At 43.9% G+C, this 25,739-nt stretch overlaps 1 gene segment (V, D, J or C); it reads right to left on the bottom strand.

The window, feature by feature from the left end:
- Positions 1-7,397, bottom strand: part of LOC140418442 (Ig heavy chain C region-like) — a 62,294-nt gene extending 54,897 nt beyond the window's left edge. Inside the window, 1 exon segment of the C gene segment in view lies at positions 7,329-7,397. Within this exon segment, the coding sequence occupies positions 7,329-7,371 (43 nt within the window).
- Between the last annotated feature and the right edge of the window lie 18,342 nt (positions 7,398-25,739).

Raw genomic sequence — 25,739 nt, forward strand, 5'->3', positions numbered from 1 at the left:
GGTAGGTGAGTGAGTGAGGGTGTGTGAAACAGGGTGTGTGTGAGTGAGTAAGACTGAGTGAGTGAGAGTGAGTGAGTGTGGGTGAGTGATCATTCCCAAGTGCTCCCCGCCCATTAGGACGATATTTCTCTGGCTGATTTTCCGCTCAGGCTCAGCTTTCTGTTGCCAGTTGTCCACAGCCGAGCTGCGGGATCCTCCATTCGGGTCCACCACCCCCACCTCCTCCTCTTCCTCTCCATCGATCCTGTCCTGATTATCCACATTGATCAGCTTTCAGTAACACCGGCTGTGTACAGTCAGACAGCAGTGTAGATCACTGGGCAGCTGCTTTCATACTTTCAGTAACACCGGCTGTGTACAGTCAGACAGCAGTGTAGATCACTGGGCAGCTGCTTTAATACTTTCAGTAACACCGGCTGTGTACAGTCAGACAGCAGTGTACATCACTGGGCAGCTGCTTTCATACTTTCAGTAACACCGGCTGTGTACAGTCAGACAGCAGTGTAGCTCACTGGGCAGTTGCTTTAATACTTTCAGTAACACCGGCTGTGTACAGTCAGACAGCAGTGTAGATCACTGGGCAGCTGCTTTAATACTTTCAGTAACACCGGCTGTGTACAGTCAGACAGCAGTGTAGATCACTGGGCAGCTGCTTTAATACTTTCAGTAACACGGGCTGTGTACAGTCAGACAGCAGTGTAGGTCACTGGGCAGCTGCTTTAATACTTTCAGTAACACCGGCTGTGTACAGTCAGACAGCAGTGTAGATCACTGGGCAGCTGCTTTAATACTTTCAGTAACACCGGCTGTGTACAGTCAGACAGCAGTGTAGATCACTGGGCAGCTGCATTAATACTTTCAGTAACACCGGCTGTGTACAGTCAGACAGCAGTGTAGATCACTGGGCAGCTGCTTTAATGCCGATGTAATTTCATTTTCCACAAAACAATTTAGAACTGGGACAATGAACATTCCTGCGACTTAACGGATTTTCATTTTGCAAATGGGATTTTTGTGCCCGTAAACGTCTTGTCATATTGTGTCAGAGAGAGTGTGTTGTGTTTATTCATTCTTGTGATGTAGGCGTCTCTGGCTCGGCCAGCATTTATTTCCCATCCCTCATTGACTTTGAGAAGGTGCTGAGCTTCCTTCTTTAACCATTGCAGTCCATGTGGTGTTTCCCCGAGTCTGATACATGATTTTGAACCAGCGGCAGGGCAGGAACGGTGATATATTTTACAGTCATGATGGCGAATAGCGAGGAGGGGAACTTCAGTTGGTGATGTTCCCATGTGTCTATTGTCCTTGTCCAAATGGCTGCTGTCATCGGTTTGGAAAATGCTGCCTACGGAGACACGATGAGCTTCTGCAGCGGATCTTTAGATAGTAGACAGGCTTTGGGGAGTCAGAAGATGGGTTTTTCAGCTTTGATCTGTTCTTCTGGCCTCAAAATTTATATGACTCGCCCAGACCAATTTCTGGTCCATGTTAATCCCCAGGAGGTTGTTAGTGGGGATTCAATGATGGTAATGCCAGTGAATGTCAAGGGGCGGTGGTTAGATCAGTTCTTACTGGAGGTGGACATTGCCTTCAATTGGGTGACTTGACTGTTACTTACCACTTGTCAGCCAGAACCGCATAGAGCCTCCATGTTGCTTTATTTACAGGTTTATTCAGTGACTGCACAGTTGCAAATTGTGCTGAGCATGGTGCAATCATCTGCCAACAACCCCTGTTCAGACCTGATGATGGAAAGAAGGTCATTGATGAACAAGCTGAAGATGGCTGGGCCTGGGACACTGCCCTGAAGAAGTCTCGCAGTGATGTCCTGGAACTGAGCTGATTGGCCTCCAGCAATGGAATCCATCCACCTTGGTGCTAGTTGTGACTCCAACCAGCGGAGATTCTTCCCCCGATTCCCATCCATTCATTCTTTGGTTGGGCTGCTTGAGGTCACACGTTTCAATGCTGCCTTGATTTGGCGGCACGGCAGCACAGTGATTAACCCTGTTGCTTCACAACACCAGGGACCCGGGATCGATTCCCACTTGGGTCATTGCCTGTGCAGAGTCTGCACATTCTCCCGGGAGTCTGCGTGGGTTTTATCCGAGTGATCCGGTTTCCTCCCACAAGTCCCGAAAATCGACCTGTTAGGTGGTTTGGATATTCCAAATTCTCCCTCTGTGTACCCGAACAGGCGCCAGAGTGTGGTGACTGGGGGCTTTTCACAGTAACTTCATTGCAGTGTTAATGTAAGCCTACTTGTGACAATAATAATGATTATTATTATTGATGTTAGTTCAGTCGCTCTCACCTGTGTATCTGAAAGTGTGTGCGTGTCTGTGTGAGTGTGCGTGTGAGGGAGAATGTGGGTATGTGTCTGAGAGCATGTGTCTGTGTCTATGTATGTGTCTGTATGCATGCGTGTGATTCTGTGAGAGATAGATCAAGAGAGTGGGAGAGAGAGAGAGTACACGCGTGAGTGTGTGTGTGCGAGAGAGTATCTGTGTGTGAGGGAATATCTGTGTGTGAGAGAGTATCTGTGTGTGAGAGCGCGATTGTGTGTATCTGTGCGAGCGAGAGGATATCTGTGTGTGTGAGGCAGCAATATAGTGTGCACAGGAGAGAGACTGCATGTGCAAAATTGTGTGTATGAGAGAGCATGTTGTGAAAGAGTGCTTTCACAAGAGAGCATGTGTGTGAGAGAGCATGTATGCACCAAGGCATGTGAGTGAGACAGCATGTATGTGAGAGAGCATGTGTGTGAGAGATCATGTGTGTGAGAGCGCATGTGTGTGAGTGTGTAACAGACAATATGTGTGAGAGAGCATGTGTGTAAGAGAGCATATGTGTGAGAGAGCATGTGTGTTGGAGAGAACGTGTGCATGAGACAGCATGTGTGCAAAAGAACATGTGTGTGAGAGCGCATGACTGCGAGGCAGCATGTGTGAGAGAGCATGTGTGCGAGAAATCATGAGTACGAGAGAGAGCATGAGGTGTGTGAGAGAGCGTGTGTGCAAGAGAGAATGAGAGAGTGTGTGTGTGTGAGAGAGTGTGTATGTGAGAGAGCAAGTGTATGAGAGAGCATGAGAGTGAGAGGGCATGTGTGTCAGGGAGCGTGTGTGCAAGAGAGCGTGAGTGTGAGAGATATGTGATTGAGAGCGTGTGTGTGAGAAAGCATGTGTGGGAGAGTACATAGGTGTGAGAGCATGTGTGCAACAGAGCAAATGTGTGAGAAAGCATGTGCGTGAGAGAGCATGTGTGTAAACGAGCATGAGTGTAAGTGAGCAAGTGAGTGAGAGAGTGTGTGCGAGAGAGTGTGAGTATCAGAGCGCATGTGTATGAGAGAGCATGTATGCAAGAGAGGATATATGTGTGAGCGAGCAGGCGTACAAGAGAGCATGTGTGAGTGAGAGAGCATGTGTGTGAGAGAGCGTGTGTGTGAGAGCATGTGTGTGAGAGAGCATGAGAGAGCATGCCTGCGAGAGACCATGCATGTCAGAGAGAGTGTATGTGTGAGAGAACGGATATGTGAGAGAGCCTGTATGTGAGAGAGCGTTTTTTTGTTGGAGAGATGTGTGTGACAGGGCATGTGTGTGAACGAGCGTGTGTGCAAGAGATAATGTGTGCGAGAGTGCATATGTGTGAGAGTGTGTGTCTGTGAATGATTGTGTATGTGAGTGAGATTGGTAAAACGTGTAAGAGAGAGTGTGTGTGAGAGAGTGAGTGATAATGTGCCTGTGTATGAGAGAGAGCGCGTGACAGTCTGTTGGTGTGTGAGGGAGAGTTGGAGAGAGAGAAAGTTGGAGACAGAGAGTATGTAAGAGAATGAGTGTGTGAGGCAGTGTGCGTGTGACCGAGTGTGTGTGTGAGAGAGACTGTGTATTTTTGAAGAGCTATTGTGTATGTGAGAGTCTCTGTGAGAGAGAGTGTCTGTGTGTTTGAGGAATAGTCCAGGTTTCTGGGAGAGAGGGAGTGTGTGAGGGAGAAACAGTGTGCGGATGAGAGCCTACCTAGTGTGTCAAATTTCACTCTGAAACACAGGGGAACGAATCATTCAAACTGCTTGATTCTAATTGATAAATGGTCAACTTACGACAAATGAAATTAATAACCTCTTTGAAATTAAACTGATATTAATTTCAAACTCCTTTCGCCTTTCAGCTATTTCTCCTGTCTGAACTGGGCAGAATGTATTTTCACTGAGAATGAACACATTAAATATAACAGATTGAGGGGAGTTTCATGTCTGTGACAGAGATCCAGTGTTTGATAAGAAATAAACAAACCAGGAAACATTCACATTGGAAACTGATTACCTGATTTGATCCAATGTCTTAATTAAATACAATCAACAAAACAATGGAGGCGGGCCACCTCATCAACCGGAGCAAATAAATGTATTGTTTTCTAAATTATTTTCAGTACAATTAAACATTCTCCAATAGCTTTGATATCACACGCCAATATGCTACTCAATTGTAGCTGTTAATTTATGTTGAATTAGTTAGTACTAATGTCGCATTGCAAGTTATTGCCAATTGTCAATTAGTTGACCTGTCAGCTGATTTGTACTCTATAATATAAATAATAAAACATGGTTCTCTGTAATTCAAAACCTGCTCCTGCCTGAAATTTGATAAATAATTTGGATTTAATTAAATATTAATCTTCAAATTATCGGATGGAATAATTCAGGCATGTGTAATATCTCATCTGTTTGTTAAAGCGGTATTCCCGAATTGATAAACTGTTGTAACTCGAAACAATATATATAACAATAAAGTCCTTGGTAGTTTGTGATCAATAAAAATGTTTCCGAGATTTAATCATTCTAACAATTCGATTAACTTTATTATTGAAAATATTGCTTAAGAAAAGGAGATCCAAAGTAATCAGTGCAGAAAATAATGAAAACAATTCAGTCAGATCCGCCACAGCCCTGAAACATTGTGAGAAAATGATGTAGAAATGTTCTTGTTCGATTTACGATTTAATAAGAAATAAGCTTGAGGCTCAGATATAATCTGTTATTCTATTGTATAATTTGTTTTATTTCTATAATGTTACATTGTGTACAGCACAGCTCTGCGAGACAGGATGTTATTATTATTGCAAAGCTAATATTCTCCTTTTGTAATTAAATTAATCTCTTTGAATTTCAAGCTTTTACTTGTCAATCTCCAGCCCTGTGCAGTCTGAACATTCCTACAATTTAGATAAAATCAGAAGAACAATTCCTGCACTGTCAGCGACTTCCACCTCGGAGAAAACTCTTTATGATTAGATGAGAGACACATATCTGACTATCAAACTGCAAATGACGTTAAAGAAATAATATTGTTGCTGCTGCACAGAAAGAATCTAATAACCGGATACATAAATTGCCAAACTGCAATATTAAACTCCGAATTAAGTAACTGCAAACGTAATCAGAGAAATAAAAAATAATTTTAAAATCCCTTGTGCAACTGAGCACTGCTGTACAATCGGTATGTTATTATTAAAACAGTTTCAGGCATAATCACAAACTATTTCCAGCCTGGAAACTTTTCCGGTGATGCTAATGGTGTGCAGAGCACAGCAGAATTGTGGAAGGTGATTAATGATACTAATATAAAAACATCTTGGATTAATACGGGGTTGTATTTCAATTAGATAAATTATATTAATTTACTCACCAATTTGAAAACGGTTTAATTAAATAATTTCAGATTACAGTAACGAATTGAGTTCTGAATGAAACCACGGTTTATTTTAATCAGTAATTATCAGGTAAAATTTTAAAATGTCTATTACATCTTTAATTCCTTTCTTTATTTTCGAAGACTGCCTCTTTTCCCCTAACAGTTGTGTTTTAAGCAGTTTCAAACACGTAAACTTTTTGCATTTAACCAGAAAACGTGTAACCGCTCAACGTCACCGAATTTAAACAATGCAGAAACAATGCAGGAACAATGCAGAAACAATGCAGGAACAATGCAGAAACAATGCAGAAACAATGTAGAAACAATGCAGAAACAATGTAGAAACAATGCAGGAACAATGCAGAAACAATGTAGAAACAATGCAGAAACAATGCAGAAATGATGCAGGAACAATGCAGAAACAACAAACCACTTCACAAATTGTACATATTCAAAGTCACCCAGGCACACAATCCCCTCAGCAGGAACCTAACATTTCTAAAACATCTGAATATAGAATCCAGCAAACCAGTTCGCCACCAAATATATGAATTATCAAACTAAATAGAAGTATGGAAGAACAGCAAGTATAGTGTGGAGGTGGGGGTCTGTCCAGAATAATATTAACATTTTACCCCATTTTATTCATATTTGACCACGTTTCAAACATATTTCAAACATATTTAAACACTTAATGTTTGCAGTAGATGGTAAAAGCTGCAACCAAGAGATGTCGCTGAGATGAAACATTACAATCACAGCTTGGCTTTTCTGCAGTCACAAATTATGTTCGGAAAGAGCGTCTTAAACCGTGGTTTAGTTAAAATGTAATTATCACGTTTTAAGAACCATTCTGAAATCCTGACTGTTTTCTACCTACACTCGTGCGTCAAACGTCTTGCTTTCATTCAATCACAAAACATGGAACCGCTCAGTATCACCGAGTATAAAGAATATAGAAACGCCAGCACAGTTTCACAAATGTTACTCATTCAGTCACCCAGACACCATCTACTCAGCAGAAAAACACGAAATCACATCATCGAGGGGCTGAACTCATTTTATGGAGAAGTAGCTCCATTAAGAAACACTTCCAACAAAAACAAACAACATTTCAATAAAATCTCAATTTAGAATTCACCAAGTCGGCTTTTCATCAAATGAATGAAAAATTAAACCAAACAGAAATATGGAAGAATATCATCAGCATTGTGGATAAGCAGAAAGTGTTCAATAAATTAACACATAAACTATAGCATAGTTTGTGAATGTTGGGTTCGATTTCTAACACATGTGCAGGTAAAAGGCACAGCCACCAGATGTCACCGAGATTAAACATTTCAGAAACGCCAAACTGTTTAACAGACACTAGATATTTAAAGTAACCGGGCCACACAGTATCCTCAGCAAATAAACATCAAATCACAACACCCAGGGACTGAATCCCTCAGCAGAACCTTTTGTCAAGAGACAGAGTAATTCTATAACCCTTTTCAGCAGAATCACATGAAACATTGCAACAAAATCACAATACAGAATCCATCAAACTCAGGTTTCACTGAACAACTGAATTGTTAAAATAGAAAACAATAAAACAAAGTCTGAAATAAAACAGTTCATAAATAATGGAATGGTTCTTACCTGCAGTCACCGTCACCATGGTGCCTTGTCCCCAGTCGCTCATACTTCCAGTTATCACAGTGAGACACAGCGTGTCAAATACTGCGGCAGACTGTTAACTGTAAAATACAGAGATTTAATTTCACTGTTCACTCAAAAACTAACTCTGTCTCTTCCAAGAGCGAATCTGTGAGTTATTTCAGCTTGTCCTGGTCATTACATTTATAAAGAGGATCGGAACACTTATAAACCCTCTGGGCACATTTAGCGTGTCGGTCAACAATGATAAAGTGGAAGATTTTTATACCTTTTTACAAACTAATATTGTGTTTTATTTAAGCCTCATTTACGTTGACAATCCTGCTGTGGCCCTGATCACCAATTTGAGCAAACTCTTTCACTGAGGTTTTTGTATGAGGATGTCGCTTTGGACAGCACTGTGACCCGCTGGTGTAGTCACAGTGACAGACACCCGCACAAAAACTGCACTCACTCTCTGTTCAGTCCTGCCGCTCAATATTCACTTCAAATAGACGATTACATCTGATCGAATTTACAATTTAGACAGCAGTTCATAAAACGCAATGTACATAGACTTTCTCCAAGTATCAGAAATAATACAACGATGAGTATATCCAGGTCTGTAATTACTGAAACTGTTAACAGTAAACATCAACAGACAAAAGCTAATATTTTCAGATCGATTTGTTTGTTCGGTTTCACTATTTAATTTTCCCTGTGTCAGTTATGTAAGAGGCAGCTTGTGTTTTGACTCTGATCACTGACATCAATATTACATTTGAATCAAGTACTGACCTTCAGGTTAAGGTGCAAGTTGCTGAATTCCCTCTCGAGCTGTTCTTGTGCGGGTCCAGCCCTGGTTCCTCTCGCTGTGACCCTCTTGCGCAGTAATAGATGGCGGTGTCTTCGGTCTTCAGGCTCGTCATGGCCAAAGAGAAGATGTTGTTTGAAGTGTCTTTGGACGCAGTAAATCGATCTTTAATTGTTGGAGCGTAGTTGTTGCTGGATGAACTATAGTACTGAAGCAACCACTCCAGCCCCTGCCTGGGAACCTGGCGGACCCAGTAAATGCTCTTGCTGCCAAGATCGAAGCCGCTGGTTTTACAGGTCAGTCTCAGGGAGCCTCCGGGACGCCCGCTCTCTGCCTCGGGCTGAGTCAACACAACATCCGACTGGACACCTGTAAAAATATATCAAAAAGGCCGAGGATTAATGCTGGTGAAATGATTGGTGACTCTGGAACATTCCAGAGAGAAACTAACACTGAGACAGTAACAGTGAGAGACTTGGACAATAAAAACTACTCACGGGATAAGAAAGTCAGCAACAAACTGAGAGAAATGGCCCACCTCATCCTTCTGGTCATTTGGGGGAAATGGTTGTGTCAGGAACTCAGTGAACAAACCAGCTCCCGGACTGTTGGATTCGGGTCCCAGTGAGCGGCATTTAAATACCCGGCAGAAGGGGCGGGTTTCCAGGCGCCGCCTGTTGATTCCCTGGTGGAGGCGGCGACTGGATCCACCTTCCACCCCACCCCCCACCCCAACAGGATGGACCCGGAGATTTACTATAGGTTATTGTTAAAATAGACATTTATCTGTATCGGGATATTTGTTTGTCTGAATTGATTCTTTATAATGTCCCCATTGCGAAATTACGTCTGCTCATCTGTTAAGAAAATAACGATTCCATTGCAAATTCAGTCCCTTTATTTCTACTCCAATATATTGAGATGAGCTTAAAAAGACTAATTATTTTGTCAGGGAATAGGTTGTATGTCAGTCTGATTTGCAACACTCCGGGTCTCTATTCCATTTGTAAAAATGTATCATTTATCAGAGGAATTAACCACTTCCTTACCTTGCAGGTCAGCTGTTCGGGAGAGAGAGGGAGCCAGGACCTTGGAAACAGCGCGGGAGTTTCAAAAAGCGCGGGAGCTGCGAGGCAGAGGGGACAGTTTAAAAGGGCGCGCCGTGGGTGAGGTAAGTACTGCTTAACCACTTCCTTACCTTGCAGGTCAGCTGTTTGGGAGAGAGATCAGTTTTGGGAGCAGGCCTATTGGCTGACTGTAAATCAGGAAGGATACAAAGGGTGTGGCTGAAGTGCCTATAGAAACAGAGTGCTGAAGGCAAACAGAGTGTATCTGAGTTTGGGTAAGGCTGAGTTCGGGTAAGAGGGGAGTGACAAAAAAAAAATCAAATTAATTAAGTAAATTAATTAACTAGTTAAGGGAATTTGGTGCTCACCTGAAGGAGGTGCAGAGAAGCAGACCTGTGAGGGAGTCTCTGGAGCAATTACATCACAGCCAGCAGGTAAGTGATTGGCTTGTAACTGGTAAGTGATTTCTCTCTCTTTGACTTTCTCTTAGCTGTGTAGTGTAGTTCAAATTTAACTTCAGGTTTAAGTCATGGCAGGAGAGCTCAGACCCGTGTCATGCTCCTCTTGTGAGATGTGGCAAGTCAGGGACCCTTCTGGTGTCCCTGACTCCTTCATCTGCAAGAAGTGTGTCCAACTGCAGCTCCTGTTAGACCGCTTGACGGCTCTGGAGCTGCGGATGGACTCACTTTGGAGCATCCGCGATGCTGAGGAAGTTGTGGATAGCACATTCAGTGAGTTGGTCACACCGCAGATTAAAATTACTGAGGCAGATAGGGAAAGGGTGACCAACAGACAGAGGAAGAGTAGGAAGGCAGTGCAGGGATCCCCTGCGGTCATCTCCCTCCAAAACAGATTTACCGTTTTGGAAACTGTTGGGGGAGATGGCTCACCAGGGGAAGGTGGCAGCAGCCAGGTTCATAGCACCGTGGCTGGCTCTGCTGCACAGAAGGGCGGGAAAAAGAGTGGCAGAGCTATAGTGATAGGGGATTCAATTGTAAGGGGAATAGACAGGCGTTTCTGCGGACGCAAACGAGAATCCAGGTTGGCATGTTGCCTCCCTGGTGCAAGGGTCAAGGATGTCTCGGAGCGGCTGCAGGGCATTCTGGAGGGGGAGGGTGAACAGCCAGCTGTCGTGGTGCATATAGGCACCAACGATATAGGTAAAAAACGGGATGAGGTCCTACAAGCTGAATTTAGGGAGTTAGGAGTTAAACTAAAAAGTAGGACCTCAAAGGTAGTAATCTCAGGATTGCTACCAGTGCCACGTGATAGTCAGAGTAGAAATGACAGGATAGCTAGGATGAATACGTGGCTTGAGAGATGGTGCAAGAGGGAGGGTTTCAAATTCCTGGGACATTGGGACCGATTCTGGGGGAGGTGGGACCTGTACAAATCGGACGGTCTGCATCTGGGTGGGACCGGAACCAATGTTCTCGGGGGGGTGTTTGCTAGTGCAGTTGGGGAGGGTTTAAACTAATGTGCCAGGGGGATGGGAACCGATGTAGGAAGTCAGTGGGGACAGAGACAAAAGGCAGGAAGGGAGAGTGTGTAAAGCATGACCAGAGAAAGCAGGGCAGAGAGCAAGGAAGTTCTACATTAAACTGCATTTATTTCAATGCAAGGGGCCTGACGGGCAAAGCGGATGAACTCAGGGCATGGACGGGCACATGGGACTGGGATATTATAGCTATGACTGAAACATGGCTAAGGGAGGGGCAGGACTGGCAGCTCAATGTTCCGGGGGTACAGATGCTATAGAAAGGATAGAACAGGAGGTAAGAGAGGAGGGGGAGTGGCGTTTTTGATTAGGGAGAACATCACAGCAGTACTTAGAGGGGATATATCCGAGGGTTCGCCCACTGAGTCTATATGGGTGGAACTGAAAAATAAGAAGGGAGAGATCACCTTGGTAGGACTGTACTACAGGCCCCCAAATAGTCAGCGGGAAATTGAGGAGCAAATATGTAAGGAAATTACAGATAGCTGCAAGAATAATAGGGTGGTAGTAGTACGGGACTTTAACTTTCCCAACATTGACTGGGACAGCCATAGCATTAGGGGCTTGGATGGAGGGAAATTTGTTGAGTGTATTCAGGAGGAATTTCTCATTCAGTATGTGGATGGACCGACTAGAGAGGGGGCAAAACTTGACCTCGTCTTGGGAAATAAGGAAGGGCAAGTGACAGAAGTGCTAGTGAGGGATCACTTTGGGACAAGTGACCATAATTCAATTAGTTTTAAGATAGCTATGGAGAATGATAGGTCTGGCCCAAGAGTTAAAATTCTTAATTGGGGCAAGGCCAATTTTGATGGTATCAGACAGGAACTTGCAGAGGTAGATTGGGGGAGACTATTGGCAGACAAAGGGGCGGCTGGTAAATGGGAGGCTTTTAAAAATGTGTTAACCAGGGTGCAGGGTAAGCACATTCCCTTTAGAGTGAAGGGCAAGGCTGGTAGAAGTAGGGAACCCTGGATGACTCGAGATATTGAGACTCTGGTCAAAAAGAAGAAGGAGGCATATGACGTACATAAGCAACTGGGATCAAGTAGATCCCTTGAAGAGTATAGAGATTGTCGAAATAGAGTTAAGAGGGAAATCAGGAGGGCAAAAAGGGGACATGAAATTGCTTTGGCAAATAATGCAAGGGAGAATCCAAAGAGATTCTACAGATACATAAAGGGGAAAAGAGTAACTAGGGACAGAGTAGGGCCTCTTAAGGATCAACAAGGGCATCTATGTGCAGAGCCACAAGAGTTGGGTGAGATCCTGAATGAATATTTCTCATCGGTATTCACGGTGGAGAAAGGCATGGATGTTAGGAAACTAAGGGAAATAAATAGTGATGTCTTGAGAAGTGTGCATATTACAGAGGAGGAGGTGCTGGAAGTCTTAAAGCGCATCAAGGTAGATAAATCCCCGGGACCTGATGAAATGTATCCCAGGATGTTGTGGGAGGCTAGGGAGGAAATTGCGGGTCCCCTAACAGAGATATTTGAATCATAGGCAGCCACAGGTGAGGTGCCTGAAGATTGGAGAGTGGCGAATGTTGTGCCCTTGTTTCAGAAGGGCAGCAGGGAAAAGCCTGGAAACTACAGACCGGTGAGCCTAACGTCTGTAGTAGGTAAGTTGCTAGAAGGTATTCTGAGAGACAGGATCTACAAGCATTTAGAGAGGCAAGGACTGATTCGGGGCAGTCAGCATGGCTTTGTGCGTGGAAAATCATGTCTCACAAATTTGATTGAGTTTTTTGAGGGAGTGACCAAGAAGGTAGATGAGGGCAGTGCAGTAGACGTTGTCTACATGGACTTTAGCAAAGCCTTTGACAAGGTACCGCAAGGTAGGTTGTTGCAGAAGGTTAAAGCTCACGGGATCCAGGGTGAGGTTGCCAATTGGATTCAAAATTGGCTGGACGACAGAAGGCAGAGGGTGGTTGTAGAGGGTTGTTTTTCAAACTGGAGGCCTGTGACCAGTGGTGAGCCTCAGGGATCGGTGCTGGGTCCACTGTTATTTGTGATTTATATTAATGATTTGGATGAGAATTTAGGAGGCATGGTTAGTAAGTTTGCAGATGACACCAAGATTGGTGGCACAGTGGATAGTGAAGAAGGTTATCTAGGATTGCAACGGGATCTTGATCAATTAGGCCAGTGGGCCGACGAATGGCAGATGGAGTTTAATTTAGATAAATGTGAGGTGATGCATTTTGGCAGATCGAATCAGGCCAGGACCTACTCAGTTAATGGTATGGCGTTGGGGAGAGTTATAGAACAAAGAGATCTAGGAGTACAGGTTCATAGCTCCTTGAAGGTGGAGTCGCAGGTGGACAGGGTGGTGAAGAAGGCATTCGGCATGCTTGGTTTCATTGGTCAGAACATTGAATATAGGAGTTGGGACGTCTTGTTGAAGTTGTACAAGACATTGGTACGGCCACACTTGGAATACTGTGTGCAGTTCTGGTCACCCGATTATAGAAAGGATATTATTAAACTAGAACGAGTGCAGAAAAGATTTACTAGGATGTTGCCGGGACTTGATGGTTTGAGTTATAAGGAGAGGCTGGATAGACTGGGACTTTTTTCCCTGGAGCGTAGGAGGCTTAGGGGTGATCTTATAGAGGTCTATAAAATAATGAGGGGCATAGATAAGGTAGATAGTCAACATCTTTTCCCAAAGGTAGGGGAGTCTAAAACTAGAGGGCATAGGTTTAAGGTGAGAGGGGAGAGATTCAGAAGGGCCCAGAGGGGCAATTTCTTCACTCAGAGGGTAGTGAGTGTCTGGAATGGGCTGCCAGAGGTAGTAGTAGAGGCGGGTACAATTGTATCTTTCAAAAAGCATTTAGATGGTTACATGGGTAAGATGGGTATAGAGGGTTATGGGCCAAGTGCGGGCAACTGGGACTAGCTTAATGGTAAAAACTGGGCGGCATGGACTGGTTGGGCCGAAGGGCCTGTTTCCATGCTGTAAACTTCTATGATTCTATGATTCTAATTGGTGACGGTTTATGTCGGAATGCGGGAATGAACAAGGTGATTCCATTTCCAATGCGGATGGCTATCACTGAGCATTGCGGGTCTGCAGACAAGGCAGACTCCTAACATTACACAACGTCTCTCCTTACATTTCTGGAACTGCCCCTGAGCCTCAGACAGTCCTTTGAAAATTAGCGGTAAAAGAAACCCGCTTGCAAACATAAAATTGACATTAACATTTGACAGAATGAATCAGAACGGACAGGGCGATCAGCAAAGTTATCCTTCAGCATCCAAATCAATGCCGCTAATTTCACTGACGACCGGCTGTCTAACATTCGCTATGTTGGGAACACAGGATATCAGGATTTTGCGGAATATTACACAATATAACAAGAATAAATGTTTTATCTTCCACTGAAGCAGGTCATGAACTGGTCATTTCTCCACTCATTGGCAGAAATGAGAGGGACTGTTAAATAATGGAAATCAGCACAAATTAAACTGTACAGAACACGGTGTTAATCAGGTATAAGAGACGCCTCCGTTTATATGAAGTGAACTACTCCGAGAATATTCCAGGAATCCAGGCGGGTTCAAGGCAGTTTTATGATTTTATTTAAGTACCTCGTCTTATTGGGCTTGTGGATTGGGTCCATCAACACCACTCACTCTCACTTCATTAGGTTCTTAACAAACGGACTTCAATAACTACAGTGACCTTTACTCAGAACTAATATAAATTAAATAGCATCTGGTCAGTTTACAATGTTCCGATCGCGTCTAACCTCAGCGTGATCACAGCATTCACTGAATATATTTATTTCGATGGATCACCATTTAAAACGTTTACTTCATGTGCGACTGAAACATTTATTGTTTAAATGGATAAATCCCATTTTATCCATTCATATTCAGGCTAATCTACCCCACACAGTATTTGGCAGCAATCCAGCCGCTTGCAGCAGGGAGGCTCGAATGTTCAAAGTTGTTTGCAGGAAGCATCTGGATTTTTTTTCAGAGATCTGTTTCCTCAGTACTGACCGTTTGGCTGCAAGCCAACTTCAAACTCTTAACATTGTCAATGAGGACTATTTATAAACACATCTACCCAGCAACAGTACTGGAGATCATTTTACGTTTTAAATTGCGAACCTATCTGAACTGTTCCCATCTCAGGAAAGGAGAGTTATCCAGCTTTTCTTGTCCCTCTTAGCAACAACAGCCGGCTGGAGATCTCTCCCACATCTCATAACATTGTGATGATGGATAGAAATACAATTAGACTATCAGACATTTGTAACAGATCAACATGGATATTCTTTATTTTTTCCTACATGCTTCCATGGAATGTGGGACTCACTGGCCAGACCACCATGTATTCCCTGTCCCTAATTGCTGTTGAACTGAGTGGTTTGCTGGGGCAGCTCAGAAGGAACTGAAGGGTCAGACATGTTGCTGTCTGACTGGAGCCACATGTAGGTGAGACCAGGGAGGGATGTCACATTTCCTTCATTGGTGAAGCGGAGGGGATTCCATGGACACAGTTAGTCTATATTCCAGATTTATTAATTGAACTCAAATTCCCCCACCGGCCATGGTAGGATTTGTTCGCGAGTTCCCACAGAATTAGCCTGAGCCTTTGCATTATTGGTTCAATGGCATTAATACTCCCCCACCACCCAACCAAAAGATAAAAGGATTACTGCTTTGATGTAGGGATGGATGTTGGTTGGATGCCTAAATATGTTGATTGAGGAATCAGTGAATGGGGTTGATGGATGGATGGATAGATGGTCCTGAAAGATGCTGTTCTACATTCTCAGTTTTGCGCTTTATGACTTCACAAATTAAAGCTGGTCCTTTATAAATTGCGTCAGAATGATACAATCGGTGGCTGAAGATTTTCTGGGTGAATTCCATCCCCAGACTATTGGGAACAGACCAGCTGGACGTTACTAGGAGGAAACTGGAGATACTCCTGTGGTGCTGGTGTTATTCTCTGCTGATGGTGAATCTTCATCTCAATGACAGAAAGCGGGCACATGATTACGTTGAGGAGGGACGGTAATATTTGGAACATGTGGTCATTTCATGTACAATAAGTCACTCAAGATGTCCTCACCCAAATTAATGAAGACACCAGACTAAAAATATATTAATGTGAAAACAGAAATACCGTGAAACTCAGTGGACAGCTGCAGACTTTGAATTACTTTCCAAAACAGTGTAATAACAAATCGGGATTGAAAGGTGCATTAACGTCACATTAGGTACAGACATTTTCATTTCTACCATCACCACCTGGAAATTCCGCTCCAAATCACTGACTACCCTGACTTGGAAATATATCGCCGAATCTTCGCTGTCGCTGGTTCAAATGACTGGAACTCCCTCCCTAACAGCATCGTCGGTGTGCCTGCACTAGAGTGACGGCAGAGGTTCAAACACGCAGTTCACCGCCACTTTGTGAAGGGTAATTAGCGATGGACAATAAATCATGGCGAGCCTGCGACGGCCACACCGTATAACTTAATTTAAAACTGTTGTAATCTTTGTGAAACGATGGTAGTTGGTGAATCTAATTATTTATGTTCATAAATAAATGAAAAACTGTGAATATAATTACTATGTTTCTGAACATTTATGGCCTTCTCCTTCTCTGCTGGAAAATATAAACCATCCCACAGGAGATTCATGATGCAAAATCATAACCAATATCTGAAAGCAAAGTGGACAGAGGAAACTGCAGCAACTATTGACATATCTCACTCATAGCAGCACTGGGAAGGCCATTGCTAGTTTCACACTTTAAATACTTCATCTGCTTGCAGGCCGGATGTAGCTGGAAGCAAGGTGCGGTATTCATGTCGCAAGATTTACTCTGGACATGATCTGCTCCCTCTGCCACACGTCTACCTCTTCACCTTACTTTCATCAATCTTAATAAACTTTCGACAGCAGAGCAGGGACTATACGATTTGGAGACATTTGGCTGTCTGCTAAAGCTCCACTGTTTCATTCACTCTTTCCCTGGCAAAACACTGTACAGATTGATGATTCCACTTCCGACAGATTCTAAGTGAATAATTGAATGAAAGAGGACCGTGTCCCACACCCAACTTTATTGGCAGCATCCTGCTGATCTTCGTCTTCCCTGAAGATATGGATGAAGTCCACTTGCACACTAGGCCAGGCTGCAACCTCTACAACCTGCCAGTCATCAAACGGAGACATAATCACAATACATCCTCAACAGAGAATTCCTCTACGCGGAATCATCCAAACAAAACATCATCGACAGAAACTATGTCTCCGGTGCCTGTAACTTGTTCTTCCTTACCAATGAGTAGTATGAGGAAAACCGTGGTCTTGGGACAAGGTGTTGCACTTTCGCCAATGGTCACGCAAAATAAGAGCAGGCGAGCAATTTCTGCTGCCGAATTTCCGCGCTGAGAGGCTGCCTTGAAGTAGAATGTGATGCTGTCATGGGGAAAGCAGATCCGACCTTTGTTTTACTTATTGAATGTCCATGGAATAACATCAAGCTGACCCTTTGGAACAAGCTGATGGTTTATAAGGCCCGAGCTCGCAGAACCTTGTTGTATGACTGTGAAACAACGACTTACAGCTGTCAAGAAAAATAGCTCAGCCAGTTTAATCTTTGTTGTCCGCAATGCATGATAGGTATTTACTGGCGGGACAAAATCAGAAATGCAGCAGTTCTCTCAAAGACAGAGCTTCCAAGTCTCTCCAAGACAATTAAAAATAGGTGGTTTGCACATTTCCAGTATGGTCCCTAAATGTGACATGGTCACACGACCAAGGAATTTCCACTTTGCGAAGTAGCCGGAGCTACGCACCCAGTGGGAAGCCCGATATTCCGCTTCAATGATTCTTCCAAGTGTGACATAATGTCCCTAAACCTAAACATTGATCATCACACTTGGGTGTCACCAGCTGCAAACTGAAAATAATGGCGACACCTCCGGCGGGCTGGTGTGAACCACCAGGACCAGTGGATTTAGCAGCTTTAAAATAGACACAAACCGAGAAAATGACAACCCAGAACGACAATTGGGAGCTTCAGGTGCAACATTTGTGGAACTATTTGCTGTGTATCTATTGGAAATAGAAGTATGCCGTGGCCTTTGTGAAATTTAGTTGTACGCAACATGTGTTTCACACAAATACACACACACACACACACACACACAGTCTCTCACACACGCATTCTCTCTGTCTTACACGCACACCCACATTTCCCCTTTAAAATTAAAATCCCATGTTAACTTCCTGGGAAGCTTCGGAGACAATGACCCCAACCATTTTCCAGGTGGTATAATGAATCAATAAACTCTCCCCAACACTATGTTTGTCAGATGAATGTTACATTTCCCATAGACTCCATCCAGCACCCAGGTAAACATTTCTCTATTTAACAAAGATGAACAAAAATGCATGACCAGGAATTGAGCCGCTTTGCTCTGGTGCTGATCTCAATGTGGGAGAATCAGTCAGCGACACCTGCAATTAGTTACACTTTAAATGTTGGCACCTCCCGCAGAAGGCGATGTGATATTACATTTGTGGAAATGGATTATGGATACATCAACATCATAGATTATACCTGACAGCGACATTTTCACAGTAACTGAAATTGCAAATTTTGGCCAGCAGATGGAATTTAAATCGAGATGCCTTGCATTACATGAAGCAGACATTGCCTCAATAATTACTGCTGTCTCTGCTAATTTTAAATTGGACTTCATCTGTATTTTTCTCAGACTAGACTCTGTCTTTGTTTATAATACACAACAGTCTGTTTAAATTAATACTGCACCAGTACTTGTCAATGTTTATATCACACAATCAATGTGATCCTATTTTCAATATACAGGATCTATCTCTGCAGTTTTGCCACATCCAGTCCTGAATATTATTGAATAAATAAACAAAAAGCCAGCATAGGAGCCTCAATAAAATCCCCCTCTTCAATGATGGGGGACCCCAGCAGGTCAGAGCAAAAAGCAAGACTGAAAGTTTCTGCCAGAGGTGCCGAGAGGATGATCCATCTCGGCCTCCTCCGGTGGTCCGCATCATCATGGGTGTCAGTCTTCAGGAAATTTGATTCACTCCACACGATATCAAGAAATGGCAGACGGCGCTGCAAATGCATTATCCCTGGCAACATTCCAGCAGCAATATTGAAGGTTTGTGCTCCAGAACTGGCTGCGCCCCAGATAAGTTGCTCCAGTACAGGTACAGCACTGGCATGCACCCAACAATGTGTAACATTGCCAAACATGACCCGTCCACAAAAGGCATGAAAAATCCAACCCGGCTAATTATTTCCCTGTCAGTCCGCATTCGATCATCAGCAACTTCATGAGAAGTGTCAAGGATCACCCTGTCACATATAGTCTCCATAGCATAATGTTCCCGGCCCTAGCTTCTCAATTCATCATAAGGTCAGAAGTGGGATGTTCGCTGATGATTACTAAATGTTCTGCACCATATTCGACTCCTCTAATGCTGAAGCAGTCTGTCTTCATATACAGCAAGACTTGGACAACATTCAGGCTTGGGCTGACAAGTGTCAGGCAATGACCATCCCAAAAAGGGAGATTCTAACCATCCCCCCTGGATTTTAAATGACACTACCGTGATTGAATCCCCCACTATCAACATCCTCTGGATTTTCATTGATTAATAACTGAATTGGAAGACTCTTTTAAATAATATGGCTACAAGAGCAGCTCAGTGGCTGGAAATTCTGCGGTGAGTATTTCACCTCCTGACTTCCTAACCCAGATCCATCATCGTAAGGCAGAAGTCGGGAGTTTAACTGAATGTCCTCCATTTGTCTCACATGTGCCCCTCAAGCAACACGAGAGAATCGCGACGCCATCCAGGACAAAGCAGCCATCTCGACAACACCCCATCAACCAGCTTAAACATTCACTCCGTGAATCACGGGTGTACAATTCTAGCAGCGTGAACGATATTCAAGGATCTACTGCAGCAACTGCCTCCTTCTATAGCACCTTCCAAACCCACAAACCCAGCCATCTAAAAGGACCAGGCCCGACTGATGCATTGCAACAGCAGGCCTTGCAAGTTCCCCGCCAAGCCACACACCATAGAATTTTTTTTTTTTTTTTTTTGATGGGAACCATCTCGATGGGAACTATGTTTCTGTTCCTTCACTGTCACTGGTCAAAATCCTGGAATCCTTTCCTATCAGCTCTGTGGGTGCACTTGCTCAGGATGGAATGCAGTGGTTCAATAAGAGGGCTCAGCACCTCATTCTCAAGGGCAATTAGGAATTGGCATCAAATGTTGACGTTACTGGTGACGCCAAGATCCTATTAAATCATTTTAAACATATCTCTCAGCTTACATTCACCCAGCCCCCGCCTCTGTTTACATTACACTCGGCCGTGTCTCTATCATATTGCAACAGGCTCTGTCTCAGTTTTCCTGCACTCGGCTGAATATCAGTTGTTAATATACCAGCTCACACCCTGTTTATATTACAAATCATTAATTATGACGCACTGACCCATGTCTAGGTTAATCTGGCAAGAAATGCGTCACAATCGTTACTGCATCAGAACGTTTATCTGTGCATCATAAACTGGAACAACATTCTGTTTGCATCACATGTGGTTCTGTCTCAGTTATTACTCTACTAGATAGTTAGATTCTAATAAAGTCAATCCTGCCTTAGTTAATGCTACACCTGCCCATGTCCCTGTTTATATAACACTAGGCCCTGCCTGTTATTCTTGTATTGTACAATATCCTTCTTATTGCTGCATTGTTTATGTCTCAATTTGTATCAGTCGACACTCCGCTAGACCAGAACTCAGTTTAGATTGCACTAGACCCAGTCTCTGCTGATGGTGCCGGCAGCATGGTGGCACAGAGGTTAGCACTGCTGCCTCATAGCTCCAGGGTTCAATTCTTGACTATCGTGCCGAGATTGCACTTTCTCCCTGTGTCTGAGTGGCTTTCCTCCGGGTGCTCCGGTTTCCTCCCATAGTCCAAAGATGAGTCGGTTAAGTTTATTGGCCATTCTACATTGCGCAGGTCATGGTGCAAGGGCAGGGGATGGGGAGGGTGATCTTTCATAGGTAGGTGCAGATGCTATGGACCGAGTGACCTTCTGCCCTATAGGGATTTTATATTTGATCCTGAATCTGCCTATTTTTTCCGAGACCTGCTCACTTTTATTAATGCACCAGATGATGCCTCTGTTTTTAACTATGGGCACATTATTCCACATGTCTTTGAGATGGAAATATAATATATTAAATACATATTTTGGACAAGAAATCAGTATATGGCAACAGCCTGAAACGGGATGTATATTGTCTACAGTGTGTGCGATGCAACATTTGATATTCATTTTCAGTGCAGTTAGCGGAATTAGATTTCAGTTGGAATTTCTTCTTTGCCAATGCCCAAGACCAATTTCTGCCCCAGAGAGCTGTATGTGTAGGAGGATGCAGAGCATTGTGTTCCCATGTGCTTGCTGCCCTTGTGATTCTCGGAGGTCTCGGGTATGGAAGGTGCTGTTGAAGAATTCTTGGCGAGTTGTTGCAGTGCATCCCGTCGATGTTACACACTGCAGCTACTGTGTGGCCGTTGTGAAGAGAATGAATGTTGCTGTAACATTAAGTACTCAGTTATTTATCTAATGGTCCTTTGCTTATGTTGCACAATTACAACTGGTCCATTCCCTTAGTTTATTGCACTAGGCCCAGGCAATAGAAGTTAAGTTGCACAATTTGAAATGGCTGCAAGAAGATCAGGGAGATCTGCGGTTGTATGTGCACACAACTAGGGTGCTGACAAGACAGATGGCAACGTTTATCTGGGCATAGATCAGCATTGCTCGCTGAAGAATTTTACATTATTACTGTTACCTCAGTTTTTCTTTATCTTCACAATTTCCACCCCAGCCACTTTCGACATTATTGTGCATAGTTTACCGCAGCAAATACTGAGGCCGGGCCCAATGTAATATGAACAGAGATATGGCCCAATGCAGAACTGAGGCTGTGTCTAATTTAATACAGAGACAGGTTTAAATTAATAGAAACAGAGTCAGGTTCTAGGTTAATGTAAACAGAGACAAACAGGTTCCATGTGTCCATAAGATATAGGAGCAGAATTAGGCCTTTCGACCCATCAAGACTGCCCCGCCATTAAATCCTGGCCGATATGTTCCAAATCCCCATTCTCCTGCCTTCTTCCAATAACCCCTGAACTCCTTATTGATCAAGGCATGTCCTCTAATTGGTGGCCTAGTTTAATATGAACAATCAGAAACAGATCCTTATTGAATATCAACTGACACGGGTACGAGGTAGTATAATATAAACAGAGGTGGGTTCACGGCCTGGTACAATACAGAGGCAAGGCCTACTGACCCTTCAAACACTCGCAGGACAGTTGCATCATTGGTTGGAGGCAAGATGTCGCCAGGACTTCTTCAATCATACTGTCCCCATCAAACATTCCCAGAGCAGTTGCAGATTGCATGAGGGGCTGGTTTAGCACAGCGGGCTAAATAGCTGGTTTGCAATGCAGACCAATGCCAGCAGTGCGGGTTCGATTACCATACTGGCCTCTCTCAACAGGCGGTGGAATGTGGCGACTTGAGGCTTTTCACAGTAACTTAGTTGAAGCCTACTTGTGACAATAAGCGATTATTATTATGTGGAATGAAATTCCCTCTACATAACTCGCTTAGACACATTAAAGGCCTGGAAATCAAGGGTTCTATACCAGGTAAAAGCTCTTCTGCACTCTTCCTTCCGAGATCCCCAAGCCAGGTTGACAGTGGGGTTAGTTACGGGGTAAAGAAACCTCTGCATTCTTCCATCAAACTCACCCAGGTCAGGTCCAGCAGAGTTCAGATACGGAGTAAATCTCCCTGTGCACATTCATAACAAACACTCACAGGGCAGGTTTAGTGCAGGTTACATGCAAGTAAAGCTGGCTCCACCCTGGGTAAACAAATGCTCCAAGGTCACGGCAGCTTGGTGAAGTACAAGGAAAGATTCTCCGGCCCTGCCACATCAAATCCTCGCCACCAGGCCCAGCCCAGATAGGGTAAAATTGTCCTACAGTTCTCATTAAACACTCCAAGATCATTGAATGCTCCAACCACATTTTAGAGTTAAACTCACTCTACGTATTCCAATTCATTGGATTCAATCCATTTAGTTGGAAACCAATGGGGTGCGATTGGGCTGAGAGAATGTATTGGCCACATGTTGACTTCATGTTGTCGATTAAGCACAATGACCCATCGTGGAGAGTTATCAGAAAGGCAGAGAAAGAGATAGGATACAGAAAAACTCTACGAACACATTTCACAGGTCCTTATATTTAGAGATTAGAGGGAATCTTTCCTAATTCTGAACATGGATATCATCATGAAATTTTTCTCATATAACTGATGAATACAAAATGTGGAAAAACAAGCATTACTGGAATCCGTTGATCTATTTGCATCCTTGCCTCTATTTCAGTGTTGTGTTGGTGGGGAAATATTTGTTTTGTTTTTCTCAGTCCACAATCTAAACTGGGATATCTATTTCTGTGTTTATTTACCTAAACACCTCACTGGTCACAATTAAGTGTGCATTTCAGCAAAACGAGATAAACATATTCACGTATTGATTAGTTTCAACTCCAAATAGTGGTTTATTTTAAGAATATTGACAGTTGGTTAAAGTGAATAGAAACTTCCATTAGAACAGATGTTACTTAATTGAAAGAAAAATAGATTTAAATTAAGTATTCATTCTGAAAGTTATGAAGCCTCAATTAATAAAGCACCTTGAACCAGCTACTTTTCCACTGAATGTTACTTTGATTGAAATATTAACCAGTTTAAAGTATTTAAATTAAAACGTAAGGCAGAGGAGTGATCTATTGTCACATTAATCTCAGATCATTCGACATGTTACAACTTGCAGTTTAAAATGTAAACATTTGGAAAGAGCTTGCTTTTGTAAAACGCTTTACCAGGTCATCCCAACGCCCTTACAACTCACTGATATATTTTTGCTGAATTTAGTCACTGCTGTAATGTTGGAAACAGAGCAGGGAATTTGTGCACAGCAAGCTCCCACAAACTGAGATGTGATAAGTGACCAGCTAATCTGTGAATTTAGTTGAAGAACGGAAATTGGTCTAGCATACTGGGAAAAGCAGCTCTGCTCTTTAGAATTATGTCAATGAGGTAATCCACCTGAAATGTGAATCTGTTCCTCTCTCTGCTGATGCTCACTGACTTGCTGAGCAGCCTTTTTTGTTGTTTTAGTTTTAGATTTCCAGAATCTGCAGCACTTTGAACAGTTTTGGATTCATTTCCGCCATAAGGCCATCAATGACACAGTCAGCATTAACTGTCCACCCCGAGGAGCCGGATGTGAACCACCTTTTTGATAAGGTGCACTTCGGGCGGTTTAATTCACATTTGACTTTCTGTAGCATCTTCCCATCAACCGACTTGCTTGCTCGGCAATATCGGAGATAGTTAATAGTCAACCCATCATTGTTGAACTAGAGTTACATATAGGGCAGAGAGATTAAGGAGGGAAGCTTTCTTCTCCAGAAGGACATTGGTGAATCTGCTGGACTTGGCGAAATTTCGATAGCTTCATGAGTATTATGAATGACACGATGATTTTTATTTCTGATTTATTAATTCATTCAATTGCTATTTCCCCCAGCTACCATAAAACTATAAGAGGGGGGAGCAGATGTTGGCCATTCAGCTGATGGAATATAATCTGCCATTCAATGAGATCGTGGCTGATCTGATAAAATCCACAACTGCTTCCGGTTGCGGCTATGCGGAGCTAAGCCGCACGATTCGGCAGCTCCCGCTACCACGGACTTTCGGGCTCGCTAGAGGAGCCCCAACGGAACTTTTTTTGACGTCAACCCGTGGGGAAGGGAAGAGAGAGGTCCCCCTCCAACTTCTATGAAAGGGACCAGAAGTGTAACGGCCAAAAAATCGGCACTGGAGCAGCGGGAGAAGCGAGGGAAAGAAAACAAAATGGCGGCGGCCAGAGACAAAGGGTAGCTGCAGGAGTTCATCAAGCGCTGCTTCGAGGAGCAGCGCGAGGAGATGCGCAAGGAGATGCTGGCGCCTATGCTTTCGGCAATTGAAGGACTCGGGATCACCCAGAAGGCCCACGATGTTAAGATCCAGGAGGTAGAGAAAAGAGTCAGTCAGAACGAGGACGAGCTCTTGGGCCTGGCGGTGAGAGTGGAGCAGCATGAGGCGCTACACAAGAGGTAGGCGGGAAGACTCGAAGACCTGGAGAACAGGTCGAGGAGAAAGAATCTGCGGATCCTGGGTCTCCCTGAAGGATTGGAGGGGGCCGATGCTGGGGCATATGCGAGCACGATGCTCGGGGCGATGATGGGCAAGGAGGCCCCTTCGAGGTCGCTGGAGTTGGACGGGGCACACTGGGTGCTGGCGAGGAAGCCCCAGGCAAATGAGCCGCCAAGGGCGATGGTGGTGAGGTTTCACCGGTTCACGGACAGAAATTGGGTCCTGAAATGGGCCAAGAAGGAGCGAAGCAGTAAGTGGGACAATGCAGAGATCCGAATATACCCGGACTGGAGCACGGAGGTTGCAAAGCGGAGAGCAGGTTTCAACAGGGCAAAAGCGGCGTTGTACCGGAAAGAAGTGAAATTCGGAATGCTGCAGCCAGCGTGACTGTGGGTCACATACAAGGGCCAACACTATTACTTCGAAACGCCTGAAGAGGCGTGGACCTTTATTCAAACCGAAAAGTTGGACTCTAACTGAGGGTTTGTGAGGGTGGGGGGGGGACGTTTGAGGTTTGATGTGTAATGGTTGGTGTATATAGGGGGTCAACCACGCGCAGGTATGTTACATGGTCTGGGGGAGAGAGACAAGGCCGCGACAGGAGATGCGCCAGAGGGGGCGGAGTGGGCTGTGGAAAGCGGGGTGTTGGGAAGAAAGGCGGGAAGGGGAACGAAGGAATGCAGATAGATTGGGGG

The sequence above is a fragment of the Scyliorhinus torazame genome, chromosome 5 (genome assembly GCF_047496885.1).
Source record: "Scyliorhinus torazame isolate Kashiwa2021f chromosome 5, sScyTor2.1, whole genome shotgun sequence".
In the NCBI taxonomy this organism is placed as follows: Eukaryota; Metazoa; Chordata; class Chondrichthyes; order Carcharhiniformes; family Scyliorhinidae; genus Scyliorhinus; species Scyliorhinus torazame.